The sequence below is a fragment of the Oreochromis aureus genome, linkage group 11, assembly GCF_013358895.1.
Source record: "Oreochromis aureus strain Israel breed Guangdong linkage group 11, ZZ_aureus, whole genome shotgun sequence".
Taxonomy (NCBI): Eukaryota; Metazoa; Chordata; class Actinopteri; order Cichliformes; family Cichlidae; genus Oreochromis; species Oreochromis aureus.
Genome location: NC_052952.1, coordinates 33,657,817 through 33,681,605, shown reverse-complemented (window position 1 = coordinate 33,681,605; position 23,789 = coordinate 33,657,817). Strand labels below are relative to the sequence as shown.

The following is a 23,789-nucleotide window of genomic DNA, read 5'->3' as shown; positions in this document are numbered from 1 at the left end:
ACCTCTATATACATGATGTACTAATGAGTAGCCAATCCCTTTGTGCCTCTAAAAACAATAGCATTTCGGTCATTCAGTCATTGGATTAAAAGAAAATAAAGGTTGATGTTTCTACTGGAATGCATTGGAACGTAGTCTAGTTACATCATATAGCTGAACAATGCTGCCACAGGATGATTAATAAGGGTGTGGGTTTTTCTAAAATTGTGAAATGACTTCAAATAATGTCAAGTGTAAAATGCTGTTGTACTGAAGGAAACTGCTGCGATGGAAAGAGCAGGGTTCATTGAAAATGTCAGACGTGTGACTGCTGTAGATGACTGGATTCGTGTGGGCGATACTCTCCTAAGGGAGATTCCTTGTTGTATCTGTATAATACTCAGCGACAGGTGCCTTAAGTCAACCAACAAGGTTGCTGCTGTTGGACCAAGAATGAAGACTATCTGGGCAAACAGTATGTCAGAGTGGGCAGCATACTGGTAGGAACGTAGAGCTACATCAGTTGGGTGCTGTATTTAGATTTTTCTTGAGTTGGAAAGAAATTGTGCTACAGGTCTACTAGAGGGATTGATGACTTAACCTGGGGGAAAAAACAAAATAGTGAACCACATGGAACAGTACTTTTTTAAATATGTGATTTAAGTAAGCCTAGACTGGCATTATCCTTTTAAAGTTAGACCTTGATAATCACTGCGTACTTTCATATCTTCATTGTTGTTGTTTCCTGTACTTTAAATGAAAAGATTTCTATTGATACACAGTGTTTTTCTTTTTCTCTGCAGGATGGAAAACAGCGGAAGGAAAGAAAGAAGACGGTCTCATTCAGCAGCATGCCCACTGAGAAGAAGATTAGTAGTGCAAGTGATTGCATCAGTGCCATGGTGGATGGCTCTGAGCTCAAAAAAGTGCGATCCAATTCGCGCATTTACCATCGCTACTTTCTCCTTGATGCCGACATGCAGTCTTTGAGATGGGAGCCTTCAAAGAAGGAAATAGACAAGGCAAAAATCGATGTAAAATCTATCAAAGAGGTTCGGACAGGCAAAAACACAGATACTTTTAGAACTAATGGAACCTATGATCAGATATCAGAGGACTGTGCTTTCTCTGTCATTTTTGGGGAGAACTATGAGTCCCTAGACTTGGTGGCGAACACTGCAGATGTAGCCAACACGTGGGTCACAGGGCTGAGGTACCTGATATCCTATGGGAAACATACCTTAAATATGATTGAGAGCAGTCAGAACAACATGCGCTCATCGTGGTTAGGTGAGCTTTTTGATGAGGAGGATACTACAAACAGCAAGCAACTTTCTATATGCACTGCTGTGCAGCTGGTCAAAAAGTTGAATCCAGGACTCAAAAATGTGAAAATAGAATTGAAATTCAAGGAGCTGCATAAAGTTAAGGACAAATCAGGTTCGGATGTGACAAAAGAGGAGTTCATTGAAGTCTTTCACGATCTTTGTACCAGACCAGAAATATATTTTCTCTTTGTTCAGTTTTCCAGTAATAAAGAATTTCTTGATACCAAGGACTTAATGATATTTCTGGAGGCAGAACAGGGAATGGCACAAGTCAGCGAAGAGACCAGCTTTGAGGTAATTCAGAATTATGAGCAATCGAAAGAAGGCCAGCTCAAAGGTTGGCTGTCTTTGGACGGATTCTCTAACTATCTTATGTCCTCAGAGTGCCATATATTTGACCCTGAACATAAATCAGTCTGCCAAGACATGAACCAACCCTTGTCCCACTACTACATCAATGCATCACACAACACCTATCTGATAGAAGATCAGTTCAGAGGCCCCTCTGATGTGACAGGCTATATCCGTGCTCTCAAGATGGGCTGCCGCAGCGTAGAGCTGGATGTGTGGGACGGACCTGATAATGAACCTGTAATTTACACTGGTCACACAATGACCTCACAGATAGTTTTTCGCAGTGTCATTGATGTTATTAACAAATATGCCTTTGTTGCCTCTGAGTTTCCATTGATACTGTGCTTAGAAAACCACTGCTCCTTGAAGCAACAGAGAGTCATGTTCCAGCACCTAAAGAAAATCCTTGGAGACAAGCTCCACCTAGATCCTCCAAAACCTGAGGACTGTTACCTTCCGTCTCCTAATGACCTGAAGGGGAAGATCCTACTGAAGGGTAAGAAGTTGGGCACAAACTGCACTGCTTCAGAAGGTGAGGTGACAGATGAGGATGAGGGGGCAGAGATGTCTCAAAGGATGAGCATTGAGACTGCTGAACAACAGACAGTTGCACTCAAGAAATTTCAGCTGTCCAAGGACCTGTCTGATCTGGTGACTTTGTGCAAGTCTGTGGAGTTCAAAGACTTCCCAACAGCTTTCCAGAAACAAAAGCATTGGGAGCTGTGCTCTTTCAATGAAGTCTTTGCCAGTCGCTGTGCTAGTGAATTCCCAGGTGACTTTGTTAACTATAACAAGAAGTTCCTAGCACGGGTTTACCCTAGTCCCATGCGGATTGACTCCAGCAACATGAATCCACAAGATTTCTGGAAGTGTGGCTGTCAGATTGTAGCAATGAACTACCAGACTCCTGGCCTGATGATGGATTTAAACATTGGCTGGTTCCGTCAGAATGGGAACTGTGGCTATGTTCTGCGTCCAGCGATCATGAGGGAGCAGGTTTCATATTTCAGCGCCAACACTAAAGATTCAGTGCCTGGTGTTTCTCCACAGCTCTTGCACATCAAGATTATCAGTGGACAAAACTTCCCAAAACCCAAAGGCTCAGGTGCCAAAGGAGACGTAGTAGATCCCTACGTGTATGTCGAAATACACGGCATTCCCGCCGACTGCGCTGAGCAAAGGACTAAAACGGTCAACCAAAACGGGGACAACCCTCTGTTTGACGAGAGCTTCGAGTTTCAGATAAACCTCCCTGAACTTGCAATGGTGCGCTTTGTAGTGCTGGATGACGACTATATCGGCGATGAGTTTATCGGTCAATACACAATCCCGTTTGAGTGTCTGCAGCCAGGTTTCCGCCATGTTCCGCTGCAGTCTCTGACAGGGGAAGTCCTGCCACATACCTTATTGTTTGTTCATGTGGCAATAACCAATCGAAGAGGAGGCGGCAAACCTCACAAAAGGGGGCTGTCTGTACGAAAAGGCAAGAGGAGTAGAGAGTATGCAAGCATGAGGGTGCTATTGATCAAAGCTCTGGATGATGTCTTCAAAACAGCCATTCAGCCACTGAGAGAGGCAACAGACCTCAGAGAAAACATGCAGGTAAGGCATCAAGTATTGATTTTTTTTTTCCCACCCTTTTTTTGTGTGATTAATTAGAGTGGGTCTGAATTAACAGTGTCATCCAAGATATATTTTGTACTGCATGGATATGCATGGAGAGTTTATGTCTGAACATGTCTGAACAGTAGACTGAACATAATCTATTAATTATAACTAGATTTAATACAAAACATCTAAAGTAATTTAAAAGACTTCATCTTTGGAAAGGAAACAAAAACCACCACCCTGGACTGAATTAGATTGACCAAGTCCTTATGTGTGTCAAAGAATGGAGAGAAACGAGCAAACATAATGGCGAGATCCATGTTATAGAAGTTATTCATAACTTCTATTGTGTAAACTGGACCACATTTTTTTAATGGTACCAGTGATGGAAAACAATATAAAGCTGTTTGTTTTAACTGCTTAGCTTTAACCCACAGTATTTAATGGACTCCAGTCCAGACATACTTACTGTGATCCCTCTTTTCAGAAAAAGAGACATTTATGTCGTTGTTCAAGCTTTCAAAGAAATGCAAAGGGCTGCATAGGAAATACACTGCTCGAGTGTCTCTGCACTGTGGATGGTCTCAGGTTGTGTTTCTTCAGGCGTTGTATTAGGCTTTATTTTGGTAGCGTTGTTTACATTGCGGTCATTGTGTGATAACAAGCCACTGGCCTTGTGATTATAACACATCTTGGCCCTCCTGCCAGTTTTTCCCTCTGGTTGTTTATGTGGGATTTAAATTTGGCCTTTCACAGGAAGGTTAGGGTATCTGTGTCTCTGTGTGTGTCTGTGTGTCTTTGTGAACCTGGTGTCAGTGCAAAAGGATTGAGTGTTTATGAGTGGCTAATAAGAGCCAAAATGAAAGTTCCCACAGGTAATGAATGAGCTTCCAGCCACTTCCTTTGAGAAAGTGCTGTTCTGTGTGGTTGTGGGGCAGATGAAGGGCATATTTTCGAAAGCTGGAATATTAGGTTCCTTTCCTTTTAGACTTTTTGTAATGCTTATGCCATTTGATGTATGTTTTGCTTGGCATGCCAGTGTAAACCAGCATAATTTCATGCAAGCCCGACTGTAATTACGCTTTCTCTACTCTCTGCAGAATGCCATAGCGTCCTTTAAAGAGCTGTGCGGCCTTTCAGCAGTGGCTAACCTGAAGCAGTGCATCTTGGCCCTTTCCCCTCGACTGACTGGGCCTGACAATAACCCCCTTCTGGTGTTCAACCTCACTGAGCAGTACCCCAACTTAGAGCCTCAAGGCCTGCTACCAGAGGTCCTAAAGAAAGTCGTTACCACATATGACATGGTGAGCAGTTTTTTTCCATGATTCATTCACTTTACTACACAGTAGTAACTCTAGTGAATCTCATAAATTACAGTAAATAAAAAGAGGAGAGAGGCATTCAGTTCCATGACCTGAAATAATGCCTAGAAACAAAGTAGCAGACATAATTTAATCTCTTGTCGTCTGGATCTAAGTGTGTTCTGTCTTTGTTGTCCAAACTCGTGGTTCTTTTGCAGTGCATAGAAAAGAAAACTTAATTTGGATTTGGCAGCAACCCATTCTACTCATGCATGCTTTTGCCATCAACAGGAAGGGATGATCTAACCAGGCAAACCAACGCCAATCAGATCAATACTTGGCTTTACTTGACTTAATGGGGACACACAGAGATGGTTAGGTAACAGGGCTGGAGTTCTGTTAAGTAATAAAATCAATGTTTACAAGTTATGCAACATGCCATTGAGGCTATTCCCAGCTACACCATTAACCTTAAAACACGATGTTCTCTGACATTGATTCTTGGCACAACATGAACAAGGAGGCAAAAGCGATTTTCTAGCAAAAGCACAGCAACAAGAGAACAATTTTGTCTCTGATTTGAAAACTTAATAACCACATAGATTAGGTATCAACATTCAAGAAAAGAAAGTCCAAAATCTTTTTTTTTAAACCAGGCGGTAAACATGATTTTTACTGCTGGAAAGATGGACGTGTTAATACAAGACTGGCTTACTTCTAGAACCAGTCCCGTGTGGCCATTAGAGAAACTCCATTCTTGGCTCTTTTGCCTTTAGGTTCAACTCTTGATTCAAAGAAGGGGTACACACACCTGTGCTTTTGCATTATTTGTTATCCAAATGATACATTATGCATTAAACACTAAAAAAATGGAAATGGCAAAAGCTTCGTACCTTGCAACTCAAGGACGAACATAGGATTCAGATGCAGACCGATTAAGGTGACCCCTCTGCTCTATTCAGACATGAGAATGGAAAGCTAGGTAATTGGCCCTGATGGAAGGAGCGCCAGGAAAATTGAGTTGGAGAGGAAGAAAGAAGAAAATGACGGGTGTTTGGGAACTAAAATCAAATAAATTAAGATCAAGGGCTTAAGTGGTGTGAAGCTGCAGGCCTTGATCATCAGCAGAGTGCCAGAAGTGATGGCAAGCACAAAGGTGTGGCGGCAAAAGATGAGCTGACAAGTGCATACGCGTAAGAAAAAAGAGGAGATGCAACCTTAAAATAATGTTAAATAATGTATGGATAAGTACAATTAGAAATTCAGGTAGTGTGTCAAAATCCACTGCAGGGAGTAGCCAGGCTTTCAGCTCCTAATTGGCAAAAACAGAATGTGGGTCTCAATGCTGCCCATTTGTGTGCTAAGAGAAAGAGCTGGAGAGACTCGGTAGTATGCCAGCTCGAGCTCTTAGGTAATATGGTCTGATTTCTGTTTGTACTTGCAATAGATTAACTAAGGGCACAGAGTGTAGATGGAGAAAATACAAAGTCTTTGAAACACCGAACCAAGGGGACTTCAAAACCCTTATGTTAGGCTTTTATTGGAGAATAAACTTTGTTCTACCATGGTTCTGTTAGGATGTCTGTAACCGCATACATCAAACAAGACTCATTAACACAATATTTTTAATAACATTAAATTGATGGTTGTTCACAATATATTCTCTTTTTAGTTTTAGTTTGCAGAAATGTATCATTAAACTAACGTCACCTTGAAAATAAAAGACTGTTTGTGTCTTTGTTAATGTGGGTGGTAATAATAATAATAACGATGGCCATAACATTTAGAGGATGCAGTTTAGTGTGCAAATAGGGAGCAGTCCACCCACTTACCTTACTAGAATATGCCTTTAAAGACGTTTGATTTGCTGTGTCTGCCACCAAGACAGTAATTTCTTTACCCATCAGGAAAGTAATCACAGTGTGTGAGGCAGCTCTAAGTGCCGCAACTGCAGCTGCAGAGTGAGACAAACAGCCACAGTCACTTAGTCATGACTGCCTGTAGAAGAACATGGTGAGTCACCATATGGGTTTGTGCAATGGTGTCTGTCCCCCATACTGAGCACAGTATCAGGCAATGACTCTGCATAGTCATGCTTGGGGGGGCGGGGGGGACTGCACGTTTATATTTATCTTTAGAAAAACGTCTGCTGCGTCCTCACTCATTTTCTTAGAGTGCGTTAGAAAAAACAGCAGCTCAGGCCGTGACAAGTCTGTCGACATGCTCATAAAGGATAAGGCTGGCATTATTTCAGATTTTCCTTATTAACACATCTGAAAAGACCAAAACAGTAGGAAACAAAACAAAACAAAGCCCTCTAATTTCATGGATTATACACCCTCGATTCCTTTCCTCATATCCTCCCTTCTCATCTTAGTCCCTCCCACCAGAGATGTGAGGAGAGAAGAATCGAGGCAACGGGGATTCAACAAAATGAGACATCCTCGCCTCTCAGCCATCAATTTAAAGTGATCCAGAATAAATAAGGCACCGCAGCAACATAAATTTTGTTGTAGTCCAACTACTGCTGTATTTTATTGATTCAGATATGTGATCACATGATGCAATTCACAACGTGGTGCAATGTGACAGGGTAGGCTGTCATGCAGGTGATTAACCGAATTGCAAATAAATGAAACAGCATGCGAGTGCAAAGATCCAGTTGTTTGTGGTGTCGTCGTGTCACCTGGGATTGTAAAGGTAAGCTGTGTGCTGTGCCTTTTACATTCTGATGGTAAAATCGCTTCTGTGCATCCTCGAGTATTACTCCTCTCTCCTCTGTCCTTGAGAGGTATGTTAGGAATGAAGGCATCCTTCAGTGTGGTGTCCAGTGATGGATTTTGGAGTCACAGGCAGGAGGACAGAGAAGATGATGAGGCACTAAATAGAGAAATGAGAAAAGCCTAATGTGCTTCTGGAAGGAAGTTATATGGTAGCAAAATGTCCCATAGTTTTGATTTTGTTTAAAGAGACAGCTTTAATAAATACAAACCAGGTCTGTGGCACTTTTTCAAATTCTTCTTTACGTATTTTTTTGTGACTCGGCAACAAAATTCAGTTGCGGATCAAAATTTTGGCGACCGCTGAGTAACGTATGGTCGGCGTACAGGGAGTGCAGAATTATTAGGCAAATGAGTATTTTGTCCACATCATCCTCTTCATGCATGTTGTCTTACTCCAAGTTGTATAGGCTCGAAAGCCTACTACCAATTAAGCATATTAGGTGATGTGCATCTCTGTAATGAGAAGGGGTGTGGTCTAATGACATCAGCACCCTATATCAGGTGTGCATAATTATTAGGCAACCTCCTTTCCTTTGGGAAAATGGGTCAAAAGAAGGACTTGACAGGCTCAGAAAAGTCAAAAATAGTGAGATATCTTGCAGAGGGATGCAGCAGTCTTAAAATTGCAAAGCTTCTGAAGCGTGATCATCGAACAATCAAGCGTTTCATTCAAAATGGTCAACAGGGTCGCAAGAAGCATGTGGAAAAACCAAGGCGCAAAATAACTGCCCATGAACTGAGAAAAGTCAAGCGTGCAGCTGCCAAGATGCCACTTGCCACCAGTTTGGCCATATTTCAGAGCTGCAACATCACTGGAGTGCCCAAAAGCACAAGGTGTGCAATACTCAGAGACATGGCCAAGGTAAGAAAGGCTGAAAGACGACCACCACTGAACAAGACACACAAGCTGAAACGTCAAGACTGGGCCAAGAAATATCTCAAGACTGATTTTTCTAAGGTTTTATGGACTGATGAAATGAGAGTGAGTCTTGATGGGCCAGATGGATGGGCCCGTGGCTGGATTGGTAAAGGGCAGAGAGCTCCAGTCCGACTCAGACGCCTGCAAGGTGGAGGTGGAGTACTGGTTTGGGCTGGTATCATCAAAGATGAGCTTGTGGGGCCTTTTCGGGTTGAGGATGGAGTCAAGCTCAACTCCCAGTCCTACTGCCAGTTTCTGGAAGACACCTTCTTCAAGCAGTGGTACAGGAAGAAGTCTGCATCCTTCAAGAAAAACATGATTTTCATGCAGGACAATGCTCCATCACACGCGTCCAAGTACTCCACAGCGTGGCTGGCAAGAAAGGGTATAAAAGAAGAAAAACTAATGACATGGCCTCCTTGTTCACCTGATCTGAACCCCATTGAGAACCTGTGGTCCATCATCAAATGTGAGATTTACAAGGAGGAAAACAGTACACCTCTCTGAACAGTGTCTGGGAGGCTGTGGTTGCTGCTGCACGCAATGTTGATGGTGAACAGATCAAAACACTGACAGAATCCATGGATGGCAGGCTTTTGAGTGTCCTTGCAAAGAAAGGTGGCTATATTGGTCGCTGATTTGTTTTTGTTTTGTTTTTGAATGTCAGAAATGTATATTTGTGAATGTGGAGATGTTATATTGGTTTCACTGGTAAAAATAAATAATTGAAATGGGTATATATTTGTTTTTGTTAAGTTGCCTAATAATTATGCACAGTAATAGTCACCTGCACACACAGATATCCCCTAAAATAGCTAAAACTAAAACAAACTAAAAACTACTTCCAAAAACATTCAGCTTTGATATTAATGAGTTTTTTGGGTTCATTGAGAACATGGTTGTTGTTCAATAATAACATTATTCCTCAAAAATACAACTTGCCTAATAATTCTGCACTCCCTGTATGCTGAACATGACACGCGAAGCAGACACAAACAGAAAACATAATATTGCATTGCAGGATGATGATGAGATGAAGATAATATACACGAAAATCCAAAGAACTGTTAATAATCAGTGTATGAGTGATAATATTTGTGCAAAGTTTTGTTCAGATTAAGCACCAGTTAAGGATGAGGTGGGACTGCGTCATTACAGTAAGACTGTCAGAGCAGTGAATTACAGCCTCTGTTGGATTAAGTACTATATATTTTTCCCTCTATCCCTCTCTGTACGGGCCTCCCTGATTGCCCTCTTCTCTGGGATCTGGCTGGCAGGCTCCAAAGATCGATGTTGGGGCCACAGTGATGCTTGTTTTTGGCTCTGTCTCTCCAATCTCTGCAATAAAACCCTGTTTATCATTCCTTAATTTCAATGTTGGCAGCTGAGCCGGCCGCCTGGCTTCGCAGCACAACCTCTCTATGCTTAAGTCACACCGGGAATGAACAAGTCAATTACGACCATGCAGCATTAGGGTATAAATAGCATCCCCATCAGATGAAAAAATTTAAGCTATTACTAAAATAATTGTGGCAAAAGATCCAGATGGTCTGCCAGGCACCCTGTTTACTCCATGCTTATTTACCCCCGTCTCTGACAGCCTACATATGCACCATTAACCTCCTGAAACAACATGCTGCTGCCGTCTTCCTTGTGTTAAAAAAAGCTTTTTCGTTATTTATTTATTTATTTTTTTTGTTTACTGTTAGGAAGAAGCAGCGCTGGCATTTAATATGTAAATGGATTGCCACAAGAGTTTAAACAGTCTGCAGGTCAGCAGAGTTTGTGCACTCAATTAGGGGTGCGCATAAGACCAGAGGAGCTAAACTTAGCATCTGTCGCAGCTGCAGCTTCACAGAGAACACAGTAATGGTGTTGCTGCTTCAGAATGACTGACATGTTTTTAATTGAAATGACCTTAATTATCAGCACTTCCTTTGAAAAAAATACTTTCCAACCAAAGTAAGATTTGCACATATATATTTTTCTCATTTAAAACAAGACTCTGTTGGTGTTTTAGGAAAGAAAAGTAACTTTTAATAAACAACCTAATTGCTTGTGTCTCCTACCCTCTAATTTTGGCTTTCAAAAATGCAATTTAGCAGCCTTGCCCACTCACATCCCCTGTAATAACAACTTGTTTTCTGAGCACTCCCTGGATAGAAACTGCCTGCTAGCAGACAGACTGCTTCCTGCTTTGTTGTGGGATGCTAGTTTTTGCTGATGTGGAAACTAAAGGCAAATGTGAGCAAATATGTTTGTGTGCTTTCAGGTAATCCAGACCAGCAAGGGGCTGCTAGAGAGCTCAGAGGGGGTGTACGAGAGAATCCTCCAAACCCAAAAAGCAGGTAAGATACAGTCACACAGGAGGAGGAAAACCCTTAAAAGGCAGAATTTCCTGACACCATTAACCAGCATCTGAGTGTTTGCCTGTGGCCCCATGTTGCCTCTGAAGCCACAGAGGTGACATGGGATCAGTCAATATGAATTAATTAGAATTTTCTTATTTGCATCAGTGGAATTACCATTTGATTCATGTTCATTAATGTGATCCAGTCACTGTTTCTCTTTGAAAAGCTGCCATTCAAATAGAGGTGTTTAATTCACACCTGTAAGAGCCTCTGTCCTGTATTCTGATTACCTGGTTCGAGACTGAGTGAAATGGGGGAAGACTGTGTGAAGTTAATAGATGGCAGTCTATCCACACACACGCCATTCTATACCAGTTACAGCGCCATGCATTTATGGAGTCTTGGCCAGGGGTGGGCAATCTCAGTCCACGAGGGCCGGTGTCCCTGCAGGTTTTAGATGTGTCCTCGAACCAACACAGCTGATTTAAATGGCTAAATTAGCTCCTCAACATGTCCTGAAGTTCTCCAGAGGCCTGGTAACGGACTAATCATGTGATTCAGGTGTGTTGACCCAAGGTGAGATCTAAAACCTGCAGGGACACCGGCCCTCGTGGACTGAGATTGCCCACCCCTGTACTAGCTGATTGTAACATATCGACTTTGTGTCAATAAGGGAAAAGCGAATCCATTCAAGTTTGGTCATCCTTATAGGTCACTGGATTTAAGATGCAGCACACAGATGGGCTCCGGAGGCACCGTTCTTTCTTTAGTCTGTGTTAATGATTGAAGAGGACTGGCTTTTATTTTGGGGCAGTTCTCGTTTCATGAAGCAGCTACAGCAGTGAACCACAAATATGGGTAAAACCTCTTAATTTTGAAGCTAACGTGATTCATATTGTAGCACTTTCTCACAATGAATCCTGTCTAAGTAGTCTAGAGGGCTAATTTAACATCGAGTAAGCCTGCTGGAAACGCTTAGTGAGAATGGAAGGGCGCAGAGATGGACCATCATTACCACAGCTCAGCTTTATTGGCTTTCAGATGGATGACTTATAAAATATTCATTGTCTATTGTCTTGCTGCATCAGAGAGGATGACGACTGTGCCTTTTTAAGCAATGTGAATCAAAGGCATTTTGGTGTTTTTCAGTTCAACCACCTTCCAGACCATAACAATTACCAGCCAGTGGCTTTGGGCTAAAGATGTACTTGAACTTACTGACATCAGAAAGATCCCCCAAAGCCTTTGAATTTTTATTTAGACCATTTTCTGTTTGGTTCCAATTTGGACTGTAGCATGCACAATTCAGAACAGCTTCTGTCCTAAATGTATGACCTGTTTGTGTCCCTCAGCCATAATAACACCCTGTGATCTGTACGGCCTTCATTGTACACATCAAAAGGCATCTTTTTTTTTTCTCTTTTCTGGCTTTTGTTTGTCTGCAGTTTACAAATTTAGACTATGACGTTACTGTTACCGGCTTACCACAGTGAGATTACATGTGCCAGCTGTTGTGTTGTCTTATCTTCCATGTAAAGTAGTTAAAAAGATAAAAGCCTGAAAAAGATGCCTGCCAGGCATTATTAGATCATTTTTACCTCACAAAATTGCATTTCATTATCAGTTCTGTTGTGTTCCGGGGCAGATGCTTGATCTTGATTTGTTACTGATTTATAGGAGATTTAAAAAGTGGCCATTATCATATAATTGAATATGCTAGTATGCCTACGCAGGTTACCAAATTGAGTTTTGAATTAACCACATTTTAGTGGTAAAGAACGGCGCATCACTCTTGTTGAGCATTCACCTCTTTAGTGTAACCTGGCTCATAGCAGATTACAATTTAACTGGATCATAATAGCTAGTAAAGTGTTGTAGGCAGACACAGTCTGAGTATGGCATGTGAACAGTTCACTCGTTGATTAAATGTTATACGCTATATTCAGTTAAACTCTTGCAGAAGTTGCTCCTTGGTCCTACCTGACAAATGCAGCAAATGCGAGCGTTTCCTGGTTCAGCTGCGTTGAACTGCATGGCCTGTGTGGAATACATTTCGACCAATAGAAATGCAGAACGACATGAAACAGCATATAGTACACGTGAAAACCATGAGCTGCCTCAAAAATGTAGGCAGAGTGCAGCGGCCAGCGCAGTATATGCCACTTGCTGTGTGGAAGGGCATATAAGGACACTTGTAAATAAAACAATAGTCAAACAAATGAGTAAGACGGGAGTACAAATTTAAGAAGACAAACATATTTTTTATTTCAGAAGCTTCCATAGAAGCTTCATGGGGACTTTAATCTCAAAGTATATTTATATATGATTATCCAAAATCAGCTGGAGAAAATTAGACAGCCAACAATTGCAAACTAGGACACAACAGATGGCAAACTGATGAACTTGAACATTGATTTATTTTCCATCCCAAACTGACATAATTCTATCCCAGCGGTGCATGCAGCATGGTTTTGTGCGTCTGTTGAGTAGAAACTGGGTCAGTACAAACCCAATTCCCCCTTTACAGAAAGCAGAATGTTTCAGCAGGAGCAGCTATTAAAGCTGTGAATAATCCATCACATCAGATCAGACGGGGCCCAAGACGGAGGAGAGGGAGAGAGAGAGAGAGAGAAAGAAAAAATGGACGTAGGTGGTGTCGGCGAACTCAGTCAGGTGTTTGTAGCTCAAACAGGGATGTCACCTCCCTCACCCGATACTCACTTAGGTTCCAATTAACATTTGGGGGATCTAAAGCTGCTGCAGACTAACATGATCAGGACAGAAGATGTTCTTTTAAATGCCAAGTGCAAAATTACAGTATTCAGTGCAAAGTGGAGCCACTGTGACATTTGGCAGAATACAAAGCAAAGAGGCAAAGTTTATTTTACAAGTTAAAATGACAGATTCTCAAAAATCAAACGTTCTGATACAATCTTGTCCCTTTTAAGCTTTCTTTAATCTGTTTGTAGGGAAATGGATATTTATTCATTTATGATATTTTAAGGATATAATAACCATTACTTTGATTTTTTTCATTTTGTGGCTAATCATCTGACTGCTTGTCAGCTTTTCTACTTTAAGATGTAGATTTGTGAACATTTCTACAAAGATTCAACATTTTATCATCACTCCAGTTTATAAATACAGGCACACAACTGGTTACACGTACAGTTGTGTGAGTTCTTAGCTAAAAAGCTTAATTTCAGCAATGTTAAACAATAAATAGAAAAAAGCACAATTGACCAAGAAGCTATTGTGTTGTTGCAGCATCTCTGGGGACTGGCCCATTGTGGTAAAGAATGAGTTGAGATTTACTGATCAATATACGCTTTATCCTCACCCATGGCCACGAGCTGGGAGTAGTGTACTCTGAAGGGGGTCTGGGCACAGACACAGGGCGAAGAGCTCAGTGAGGGGGGGCTCAGAGCAGAGCCACAGCTCCCCCTCGGCACTGAAAGATGTAGTTCACGCCTCCTGGACACCACCTATGCGATGTGTTTCTGGCATGTCCTACCCAGAGCACTCCAGACTCCATGACATCCTGGAGAGTCCAAGTCTCTTGGCAGGCTTGGGAATGTCTCAGTGCCCTGTGGGATGTAGTGGGGAGAGGGAGGTCAGGCGTCTCTGCTTAGACTGCTGCCCCTGTGACCCAGACCTGGATAATTGCTTAATCTGGATTTGTACTCCATGTCTGATAAAATTAGGTTTTAGTGGCATGTGTGGTATAAGTAGATATGATCCTGTCTTGCTGAAAGAATTATGAATTTAACCTATTGAAAAATTTAGGTCATGCTGCGATCCTTCACATTATGCCTCAGCCTTCTCGAAGTGGTCTTTACTGTACAGTTGCCATCTTGCAGCATTACCTCAGAGATTAGAGTCTGAAATGCTTTACTAAGAACGAGCTTTCCCCTTTCTTGCCTGCCAGACTCCATAAAATGTTGCTAGGCAACCTTCAGTGTGAGTTAAGTGTGTGTGCGACGTGCACCTTCTTCAGCACTGTCATGGTTCACGTGCACAGCAGCAGCAGCAGCAGCTCTGTAGTTACAGTAGTGACCTGGAATTAAACAGATGTCATTTCACATTCGATTATAGCAAAAAATGGTGGCGAAAATACAAAAGTGCAAAAAACAAAAGTGGGACTTGGGAGCGGTGACGTGACATCTGCTTCAAATATGATAAATGTGTCACAACTGGCTGTGAATCCTGTCAGCTTCCTGAGGTTGTGTTCATGCCTGAAGTCTGGTGACAGACGCAAATCCTCAGCTGAGTGGCTCCAAAACAGCCCAGCCCCACACACCTATTATGGAGATTTCACACAAAGGGGGTTGGGGGGGGTTGTCTCTCTCTCTCTCTCGTGCACACCATGTTTCCATGGCAACAGCACTGACAGGAACTACGACTGGCTCAAGCTGTTATCAGAAGCGGAAATGTATGTGGAGTTTCCAGTGCAGAGATGTTACGCAGTCATGGAGTCTCTGCTCTGTCTGCCTTTGGTTTATGGCTCTCAGGCTGAAGTTTCCTGTTGCTGCACTGCAAAGCAAAGTCAACTTTAAACATGTCCTTAGTCAGACTCAGTCACGCAGAGGAAGGAGGGGGAAAAATAGGAGAGGAGGGAAGAGGTGGGAAAGCTCCTCAGGAGACAAATCCCTCCTCTGTGGGAGGCCGTGATGCTAATCCACAGTGAAAGAGCGTCGTGTCCGTCTCCCACACTCTCTCTGTTTCCGGGTCTCTTTTATCCCGCCTCACTGTTTCATTCACCTCAGTTTTTTTCTTTCCTTCTCTTCATCTGTATTTGTGTACTCCTGTCCCTTAGCATCCCTGTATTAGAAGGGTTTACACAGGACTTGCACACTAGTCACTGCATGATATAGATTTCCCATTGATGATGCTGAAGAGAGGCACAAAACAGTTCCCCACTGACAGGGACATCCCAGTGAAAATCAATGTATAAACACTGTGTGGATTCTAATAAAACAAAGCAGTGTCAAGAAACGTCGGATACATTTTCCTTCTGCGGTCAATGAAAAGCTGAAAAACAGACCACATTTTCCATCACATCTGCTTTCCACAAGACTGTTAATATTTTCATGGCAGGCACTTGAGTTTATGCTACAGGACAATCTCACCTGCTTTCCAGACCTGGTATGTATGTAACTGTGGCCACTGCGATCCATTATCACCCCGTATGTGTGCAGTGAGGAGACAGTAATGCTCTCCCACATCCGGAGAATCTCTATACTTCCACAGACTGAAGTTTTCTGCTGCTGGAGAAATGTGAAATGTCGACAGTACATGCCAGGGTCTTTGCTCGCATGTGTTTCCTCACAGTGACAACAAGCCTAGCAGCCAGTCGCATATCCCAGACTCCACTCTCGCAGCAGCTGTTCTTCTTTCCTAAACCAACACCGCACTGACTCGACACTCATTCTCTCTGTTTCTCTCTCGCAGCTATGGAATTTCACGAGAACCTCCACGACCTGGCTGTGAAGGAAGGCTTGAAAGGCAGAAAGCTGCACAAGGCTGTGGAGAGCTTCACGTGGAACATCACCATTCTCAAGGTGAGATTTTCAGTCACATCACTTATAAGTCAAGCCAGTTTTATTAATGGAGGCCAATGCCACCAAATTGCTTAAAGGAGCTTTGCATAATAACCTTTATTTATCCTACAATGGGCCCTGCTCGGTTCATCCTCTCACCTCGCTTTAAGCCACATTTCTTCTGATCCTTTTTGACATCATGACATCAGTTGAAGAAAAAAAAATGCCTGTAAGCAAGTACTTAGAGGAGTCTTGAGATTGTTGGGACAGGGATATATGCTCAGCTTACTTACTTATATCCTGCTACAATGGCATGTAGACTGTATACAAACGAAACAAAGGAAAGGAATAAATAGATACGCTACAGTGAGCTGCATGATTTATGGCTAAAAGCACAGAGAGTGTTCCCTGCCACAGCAACATTAGGAACCAGAGCTGATCACTGTTAATCAATAAGGTGTTACAGTGCAGATAAAGTTTTGATCATAGTCAGTCTGACAAGATGAACTAAAGTGCACATTGATGATTGCAGCAATGCTTTGACATCAGCTACTCTGACATTTAAAGGAAGTGACGACAGAGCAACACCCCGCGTCTCGTCTGCTGGGAGGAAATCTAATTGTAGGTCAGGAAAATGATCTAGTCGGCCATAAATGTTCTTTCACAGTGACGTGTTCCACAATGATAAAGGTTCTCAAGTATAAAAGAAACAAAATATGAAATTGTCTCTTCATATAACTTGTGTTTTAACTAACTTAAATTAACTATTTAAGCCAGCTGTGGAGTTTCAGTGTTAGAACTGCAAAGACGTTCGGGTAATGTTAATGCATACAAGTAGAACTAGGTGTGAAAAACAATTCAACTTTCATTAAAAACTCAATTGTATGTTGTGCTTATAAAACCAACTGCAGTGAAATTAAAGTATACAGGAGACGTGTTCAGCTCTGCGACCTGTTCGGGGTCTGACTCTGGCCCAGTCACAGCTGGGATAAGCTCCACCCCCTCTGTGACCTTGAATTAGACAAGCATTTAAAAAGATGGACGGATGGATGATTTGTTACATTTGTGACTGCACAGCAGAGGCACGAGGTAAATTTGTGGGACGTGTTTAGTGAAACTGGAATGTTTATGGACTGTGAGTCAGTGACCTTCACAAAGCATTTGTAATAAACTTTTCTGAGCCAATAACATCTAAAGTCTGACACTGACACAACTCTACAACACATTAATCTAAACACAGAGGTAAGAGCGATCAGCTCTGCAGCTTCCTCCCTGAGCCTGGTTCAACTAGAGGTCTTTAACCCCACTGTTCCCAAGTGCTGTTCATAGAGAATAGAAAATATATGCTAATAATATACCATGAAATATTTGGGGTGCTCTTTGATATTGTATGGTTTTCTTCATTTTACAGTGTAACACCCCTTGCGATGTTTGCACAGTGAATTGGCGTTGCACGAATGAAACTGAAAGAAGTTTTACAAGCTACAGTTTTTCCCGACACCTAACTTGCTGCTGTCTGACTCTGTGATCTGCGTTTACCTCTCAGGGCCAGGCGGATCTACTGAAGCACGCCCGAAGCGAAGTCCAGGAGAACCTCAAGCAGATCCACTATGCCGCGCTCACCTGTAAACTGACTAAAGGTAGCGCGGTGAGCGGTTCCTTCGGCTCCTCTGAGTCCAAGAGCAGATGCAGCCTCGAGGCCATCCCTGAGAAGGCCATGGCGGAGGAAGAGCTGACGGACGAGGACAACTAAAGACCCGCACACCTGACGCCCACGTTCACACCTCCACTCTGTTCCTGCCCCCTGAGCTCAAAACCCAAAGCTTGCTTTCACTCCTTTGGTCCTTCACCCAGACACTGCTCTGTGCACGCTAGTGTTTCTTCACATTCCATCACAAACATTCCTGCATCCCAAGCGCAGCTTTAACCTCTCCAACTTCTGCCATCAGTAAAATGCTGCTGCTTTTCCAGGCACGGGCTCAGTTCACCGAACAGTTTCACTGCAAGTTTATTCAAGTCTAGAAAACTGGTAAATTACTAATGGAGCATTTGCTACACATGTGCCACCAAACCTTCCCAGTCATCAAGCTCAGATCTCTACATCCTCCACCCCACTGCACAAGTTTGCTGCCATTCCTCTGACCCCAACTCTTCTCCTGACTGAACCAGGAGAGATGAGTGAACTACCAGCCACGAGACTGTTTAAGACATTCAGCTACTGTTTGGAGACAGTGCACTTCTACTCAGCAGAACAGGTGTTAAGAAAAGATATGAAGGAAAAAAAGCCGCGGATTGTTTTAAGAGATTTCCTAAAGCACAATTTTCTGGATTTACTGTATGAATGTAACGGGACAGGAGGAACAACAAGCCGACGGAAGAAGTCAATAAATGGTAGACGAACACATGTGAATGGGAGTAAAGAGCTGTTTACAATACTGAACCATGTTTTTGTCTGCCAAAACAGTATACTATATGTATATATGGAGTTTTCTGTTACCTTTTTTTCTGCAGAGTGCATCATTTTATTATTGTACACTTGGAAATACAAGATTTATTTTATAAAAGATATATGAATATGTCTGTGGAAATACAAAGTTTTATTTGTCTGTGGACATCTGGTAACGAGGTTTATCACGAGAAGTGACCCGAGTTTTCCCGGCGGAGCGCTCCAACAAGTCGAGGCAGAAGGATGAATAAGAGAATGTATTCATACAGTTTCTTTGGTGCAAACAACAACAAAGTCTCAAAATTCTGAACCAGCAACTGCACGGAAGAAACCGGTGACTGGACGTTAATGCACTCAACAGCTCGCAGTTTTAATCACATTTTAGCATTTCATGGGGGAATATCTTGGGCTTTTATTTTTGGAGCGTGCTCCTCCCACACGAGTGCTGAAACCTGTAATAAATATTAAAAAGATTAGAGATTTCTTCCAAGAAAAAAAAAGCCCAACCAATTCCACAGATATTCAAAATAAACCAAATGAGAAATCTGTTCTGGCTGTGGAAAAAAAAGAAACCTCATCAGCCTGTTTTCTTGTAATTACTTGGTTTTGCTGAGCAGAATCATTGAATAGATCCTACAGGGACTCATCTCAAGGCTTCAAACACTGCCGCTCTCTAAGACACAGCTGAAGACATGCGCACCATACGCACCTTTGGCCTCTGTCTTGGTGCAAAGGTCACAGTAATATTAAATGGATTTTCAATGGTTTTGAAAACAACAACCAAATAAAAAATAATTAACAAAGAACCGAATTAAATAGAACAAATTATTGACCCCCCAAAAAAGTGCTGGATGAGCCTTAATCTTATTACACCTACCATTTTTAACAGACGAAAACAACCACAAGTCAAAACCAGTGTTCAACAAACAGTGATAATCATCAACCATTACACAGTCCACAACAGCTGTCTCCATGATTAAGTGTTAAGTAATGAAATCTATACGGACAAAAGGGACCTAATTGAACCCCAACATGCTTGAAATCACTAACCTCATGTGTTGGGAGCTTGTGAGACAGGAACTCAGATTGTAGACTGGGTGGAGCCCCGTGACTTTGTCGCTGGTTAGTAAAATCCTGTTATGAAGCAGAGCGCTTTCCCCATTTGTTTAAGAAAACCCAAAGCTAGCGATTGATCCCATCGTCATTAGAAGCGTTTACGTTATTCAGAAAGCGAAGAAGTCGGTATTTTACCAGAGATTCCCCTACCGTCAGAGGTTTTTTGCACCCAGAGTCATCGCCCCCCTGCTGGCCATGAAAGAATACAAGTTTAAGGCACATTAGCTTCTCTTTAAAGACCTGGAAGCCGCATCCATCTTTTATACTTTCCATGTTTGAGATGCTGAGAGAAACTCAAGTGCACTTGGTGCCTGGAAGGTCTGGGTAGGAGAGAGTAATGTTGGCCAAGGTGCAGGGAAACCATTGTGAGTACACGTTAAGTCACAAGTTTTAGTTGCGTTTGTTCAATACTAAATACTGATTGGCTATATTTATAAAACCCTGCAAACTGAAATTTTAACCTGTGCATTTACTTGTAACACCAGGTCCTCCACAAACCTTTAGTTGAAAGTAAAACCTGTCTTGTTATTGCAGTACCCCGGTGCACCATGGCAGAGGTGCCACAGGACTCCTTGTGTGTCTGAGACGTTAGCAGCTTTGATAAGAATGGCAGTATTTGACACCACGGGTATGAGAACACGCTGCACTCACTTTGTATGGGAAGTACAAAAACAAAAGGCTATGGATTCAGTTTACGCCACAAAGATGTTTCCCTGAAATGCTTCATTTTGCATAGCACCACTTGTCCACTCTTAAGTTCTCACGTGACGAAAAACTGTATCAGACAGCTCAAGCAGTTTCTGTCTGTGATTAACAGCACTTTGACAACCCTTTGTAAGAATATAAACTCAGGTCTGAAGAGATGGCAGAGAAGGACACCGACTTCAAAGTAATAAAAGCTTCATAACCATTCCTGGTGACAGAGCAGCAATCAAGCCACAGTTACTCTTTGATTAAACTGTGCCTCGTTACTGCTAACTAAAACCAAGTGCAAGCAGGGACTGAGAAAAGGGTGTTGTCTTTAAACATGACTTTACTGTTACGTTCCTCCATTGACTTGCTTTTCATTTGTCCCTCCAATATTATCTCTATTTATAATGTCACAATAGTAAAGTAGATATTTTTAATTACTGGACAAAGGAGGCCTAGAAAATGATGTAAAATGCATTTGACATTTCAGAGCCTTTAAAAGGAGGCCGGTTATCCTCGTCTTTCATATATACATAAAAATAGTGGATGTTCATATTTAACATGGCCAGTTTCAAATATGGAGATCAGCCTTTGTGTGAGTGACCTCTGTGGGCCTCCTGCTATCCAACTGTGAGAGCGGATATCCCTAATGTGGTCACCTGAGGTGCACAGAAGCCCCACCCACCAATTTAAATGATTTGTTCATGAGGGGCAGCCAATCAAGAGAATCTGGTTTAGATCAGACAGATGATGACCTGAGGGACGGCACCGAGGATTATTCTGAAAGCTACTCTACACGAGTCCAACAATAATGTGTTGGACCACAGAAGGTCTCCTTTTGAAAATTTTCAATAGGAGTATCTATTTGTTGCCTTATGGGCAGAGCTTAATGATCTGTGGAGAGTACAAATTAAGTCAGTGCGACTTTGACACTGGTGTTGCGATTTAGGAAGATCCAGGATCATAAATCGATAAAGCGATAAGGCTGAAACCTTAAAAGTTTAACTTTGTGACTCTGCTCACCAGCTGCCCATCTTTTACACTCAACAAACATCACTTGGGTTGTGGCACGATTTTTCTTTTAAAACAGGGTGGAAGCCCTTTTCAAACAAGCCGAACATTAATATCTTTGTCCACAGAATAAAAATGATTTAACTGCTAGCTGTCAGTGTAGCCAAACACATCCATAAATGTCTGCATCCTTTTTCAAATTCTTCCTCGTTGCTCATGATGATGTGCGTTTTTTTCTTTTCTTTTTTTTTTTTAAAATGCTGTCCACACTTCCTGCAGATCATGAACCCACAACAAGACGTCAGTGCTGTGCCAGTTGGCGTATTACAGTTGTTGTTGAGAGCATTTCAGCTGTATTTCAAGTCTGTTTACCTGTCAAATAAAAAAGAAAATGAACTCAATAAACATTGTTGGATAGATCATGTGTTTGTGTTTGACTTTACATGATACTTTCTAACATGGGGGCAGGAATGGCTTCCTCGTTCTTAGGCAGTGTTTACTTCCTTCTGGGATCTGCTCTCTCACTGCACAGTGATCAGCTCGCCCGCCTCCCTGCAGCAACCGTCCTCCACTCTTCTTCAGGCTGTACCGTGTCACACTGACCTTCCCACTCCAGTCAGCCCTGCTTCTGCCTATTTTTGCCAATGTAGGTTGCTCTGTTAGGTAATTTACATCCCAGCGTCATACTGAATCCCCATTTGCTCCTTCTCAAAGAATAAGAAAATCCCTCTTGCGTTAAAGGAATATTCCACCTATTTTTCATCCCCTCCCTGCAGCTTTGACTCACGCAGGCCTCACTAATGGTTTCTAATCCAGGAATCAAATCCAAGTCTCCTGCTGCTCTTATTCCAAGTCACATTACAGCCTTAAGAATGCTAAATGTTCCCAAGGTTAGTATCGCTTTTAATATTCACATCAATCATGTTCGCAGTGCGCGAGTCCACAAAGATGTGACTATTTTCAAGGGCAGAGATGCCTCGCTCCAACTCCCCCAGCTGTGGGGTTTTTTTTGCACATGCATCAGTATTGATTAGCTCCCTGTGTGTTGAGCTGAGCAGAGTGAGCCTGGGGAAACAAAGCTTAGGCTTGCTTTGGATGGGTCTGTCGCCAGCATGCACGCTCACAAGCGCTCGTGCACAGGTAGCAAGAAAAGGCAGACCCTGTTTTATGGTTAAGACAGCTGTGCAGTTGCTACCAAACACATAAACTTTATTTATATAGCCAGTCACGGAGTGTATTATGTTTAGAGTCCCTAACTGAGAAAACTGCAAAAACTGAGAAAAGAGCAAGTAACCAATACTCGATTTGACACATGGTCACTAAAAAAGGTTTAATTGATAGTTAGCTGTGGTTTTTTTTTCCTTTTTTATTGGGGGTCAACCTCAATGATCTCTCCTCTTATCTTTGTATCGTCCTACCTGCAGTGGTGCCAATAAGCTCCCAAAGGTGCACACACGAGACTGCAGAGCCACACGTGGAGGCAGTGACAATCAGCTAAATGGGTGTAAAGAACACTGAAACTGACCCGAATGGCCCTCTGATGCATTCCGTAAAGAGCTTTTTAACTAGCGTTAGCATGTCACCTGAATGTTTATACAGCAAAATGTCTTTTATTAGCCATCGGAGAGTTCAAAACGAGGGTATCGGCACTTTCTGAGCCATGCTCTGCTCTCAGTGGGACTCATTAAATATTGTTCTATAGTGTCAGGGCTGCAGGTTTTACAATCTTACTAGTAATTTCCATCTTTGTGTTGATCTGCTAGATAACAAATCATAATTGAAAGCCTAAAAAAAAATGACGTATCCAAGCACTCCTTTCTGGAAAAGCTTGATTTAGCAAACGTCACCTGAAACGTGGCAATGTGATAATCGAGGCTGTCCTAACGTATAAATTTTGTGGTCGAGTAAATCAACTTCCTAGGAGAGCTTTCTTACAATGAAGAGGGCTCTCAAACAATACGAGGGCGGAGGGTTATGACACTAAACATCGTCTGGAATTAATCAGCAGACGAAGCCTGGCTCACACTTTCCCAGAAGTTAAGCAACAGCACTGCGGTTAAGACGAACGGATAGACGGATCGGTCTTGAGCGCAACGTCTGAACCTAAATCATCATCTGCATGTTTACAGCACTGCGCTGGCACTCAAGTGAACTCTGTGGGAAGCTGTTTGGACAAGGCATAAAACAAAAGGCAGTGCAGCTCAGGCTGTCAGTGAAGATGCGTTCTGTTTGGGTTTTCCAAGCAGACGTCACTGAATCCTGTGCTAGCTCCGACGCTGGCAGAACAGTGTGTGTCCCTCCTGCTTGCGTTGGAGGAGTTTACTGCAGCCAAACAGCGTTGACGTGCTGTGATAGACTCCAGA

At 42.4% G+C, this 23,789-nt stretch overlaps 1 protein-coding gene across 1 annotated transcript in view; it reads left to right on the top strand.

Annotated features, from left to right (window-relative positions):
* The window catches only part of LOC116311337 (inactive phospholipase C-like protein 2), a 43,761-nt gene extending 21,918 nt beyond the window's left edge, over nt 1-21,843 (top strand). Inside the window, exons 2-6 of the mRNA XM_031728426.2 lie at nt 783-3,263; nt 4,370-4,573; nt 10,545-10,620; nt 16,075-16,184; nt 17,710-21,843. Of these exons, the coding sequence (XP_031584286.1) occupies nt 783-3,263; nt 4,370-4,573; nt 10,545-10,620; nt 16,075-16,184; nt 17,710-17,916 (3,078 nt within the window). The 3' untranslated portion in view covers nt 17,917-21,843. The remainder of the gene's footprint in view (nt 1-782; nt 3,264-4,369; nt 4,574-10,544; nt 10,621-16,074; nt 16,185-17,709) is intronic.
* The last annotated feature ends 1,946 nt before the right edge of the window (nt 21,844-23,789 follow it).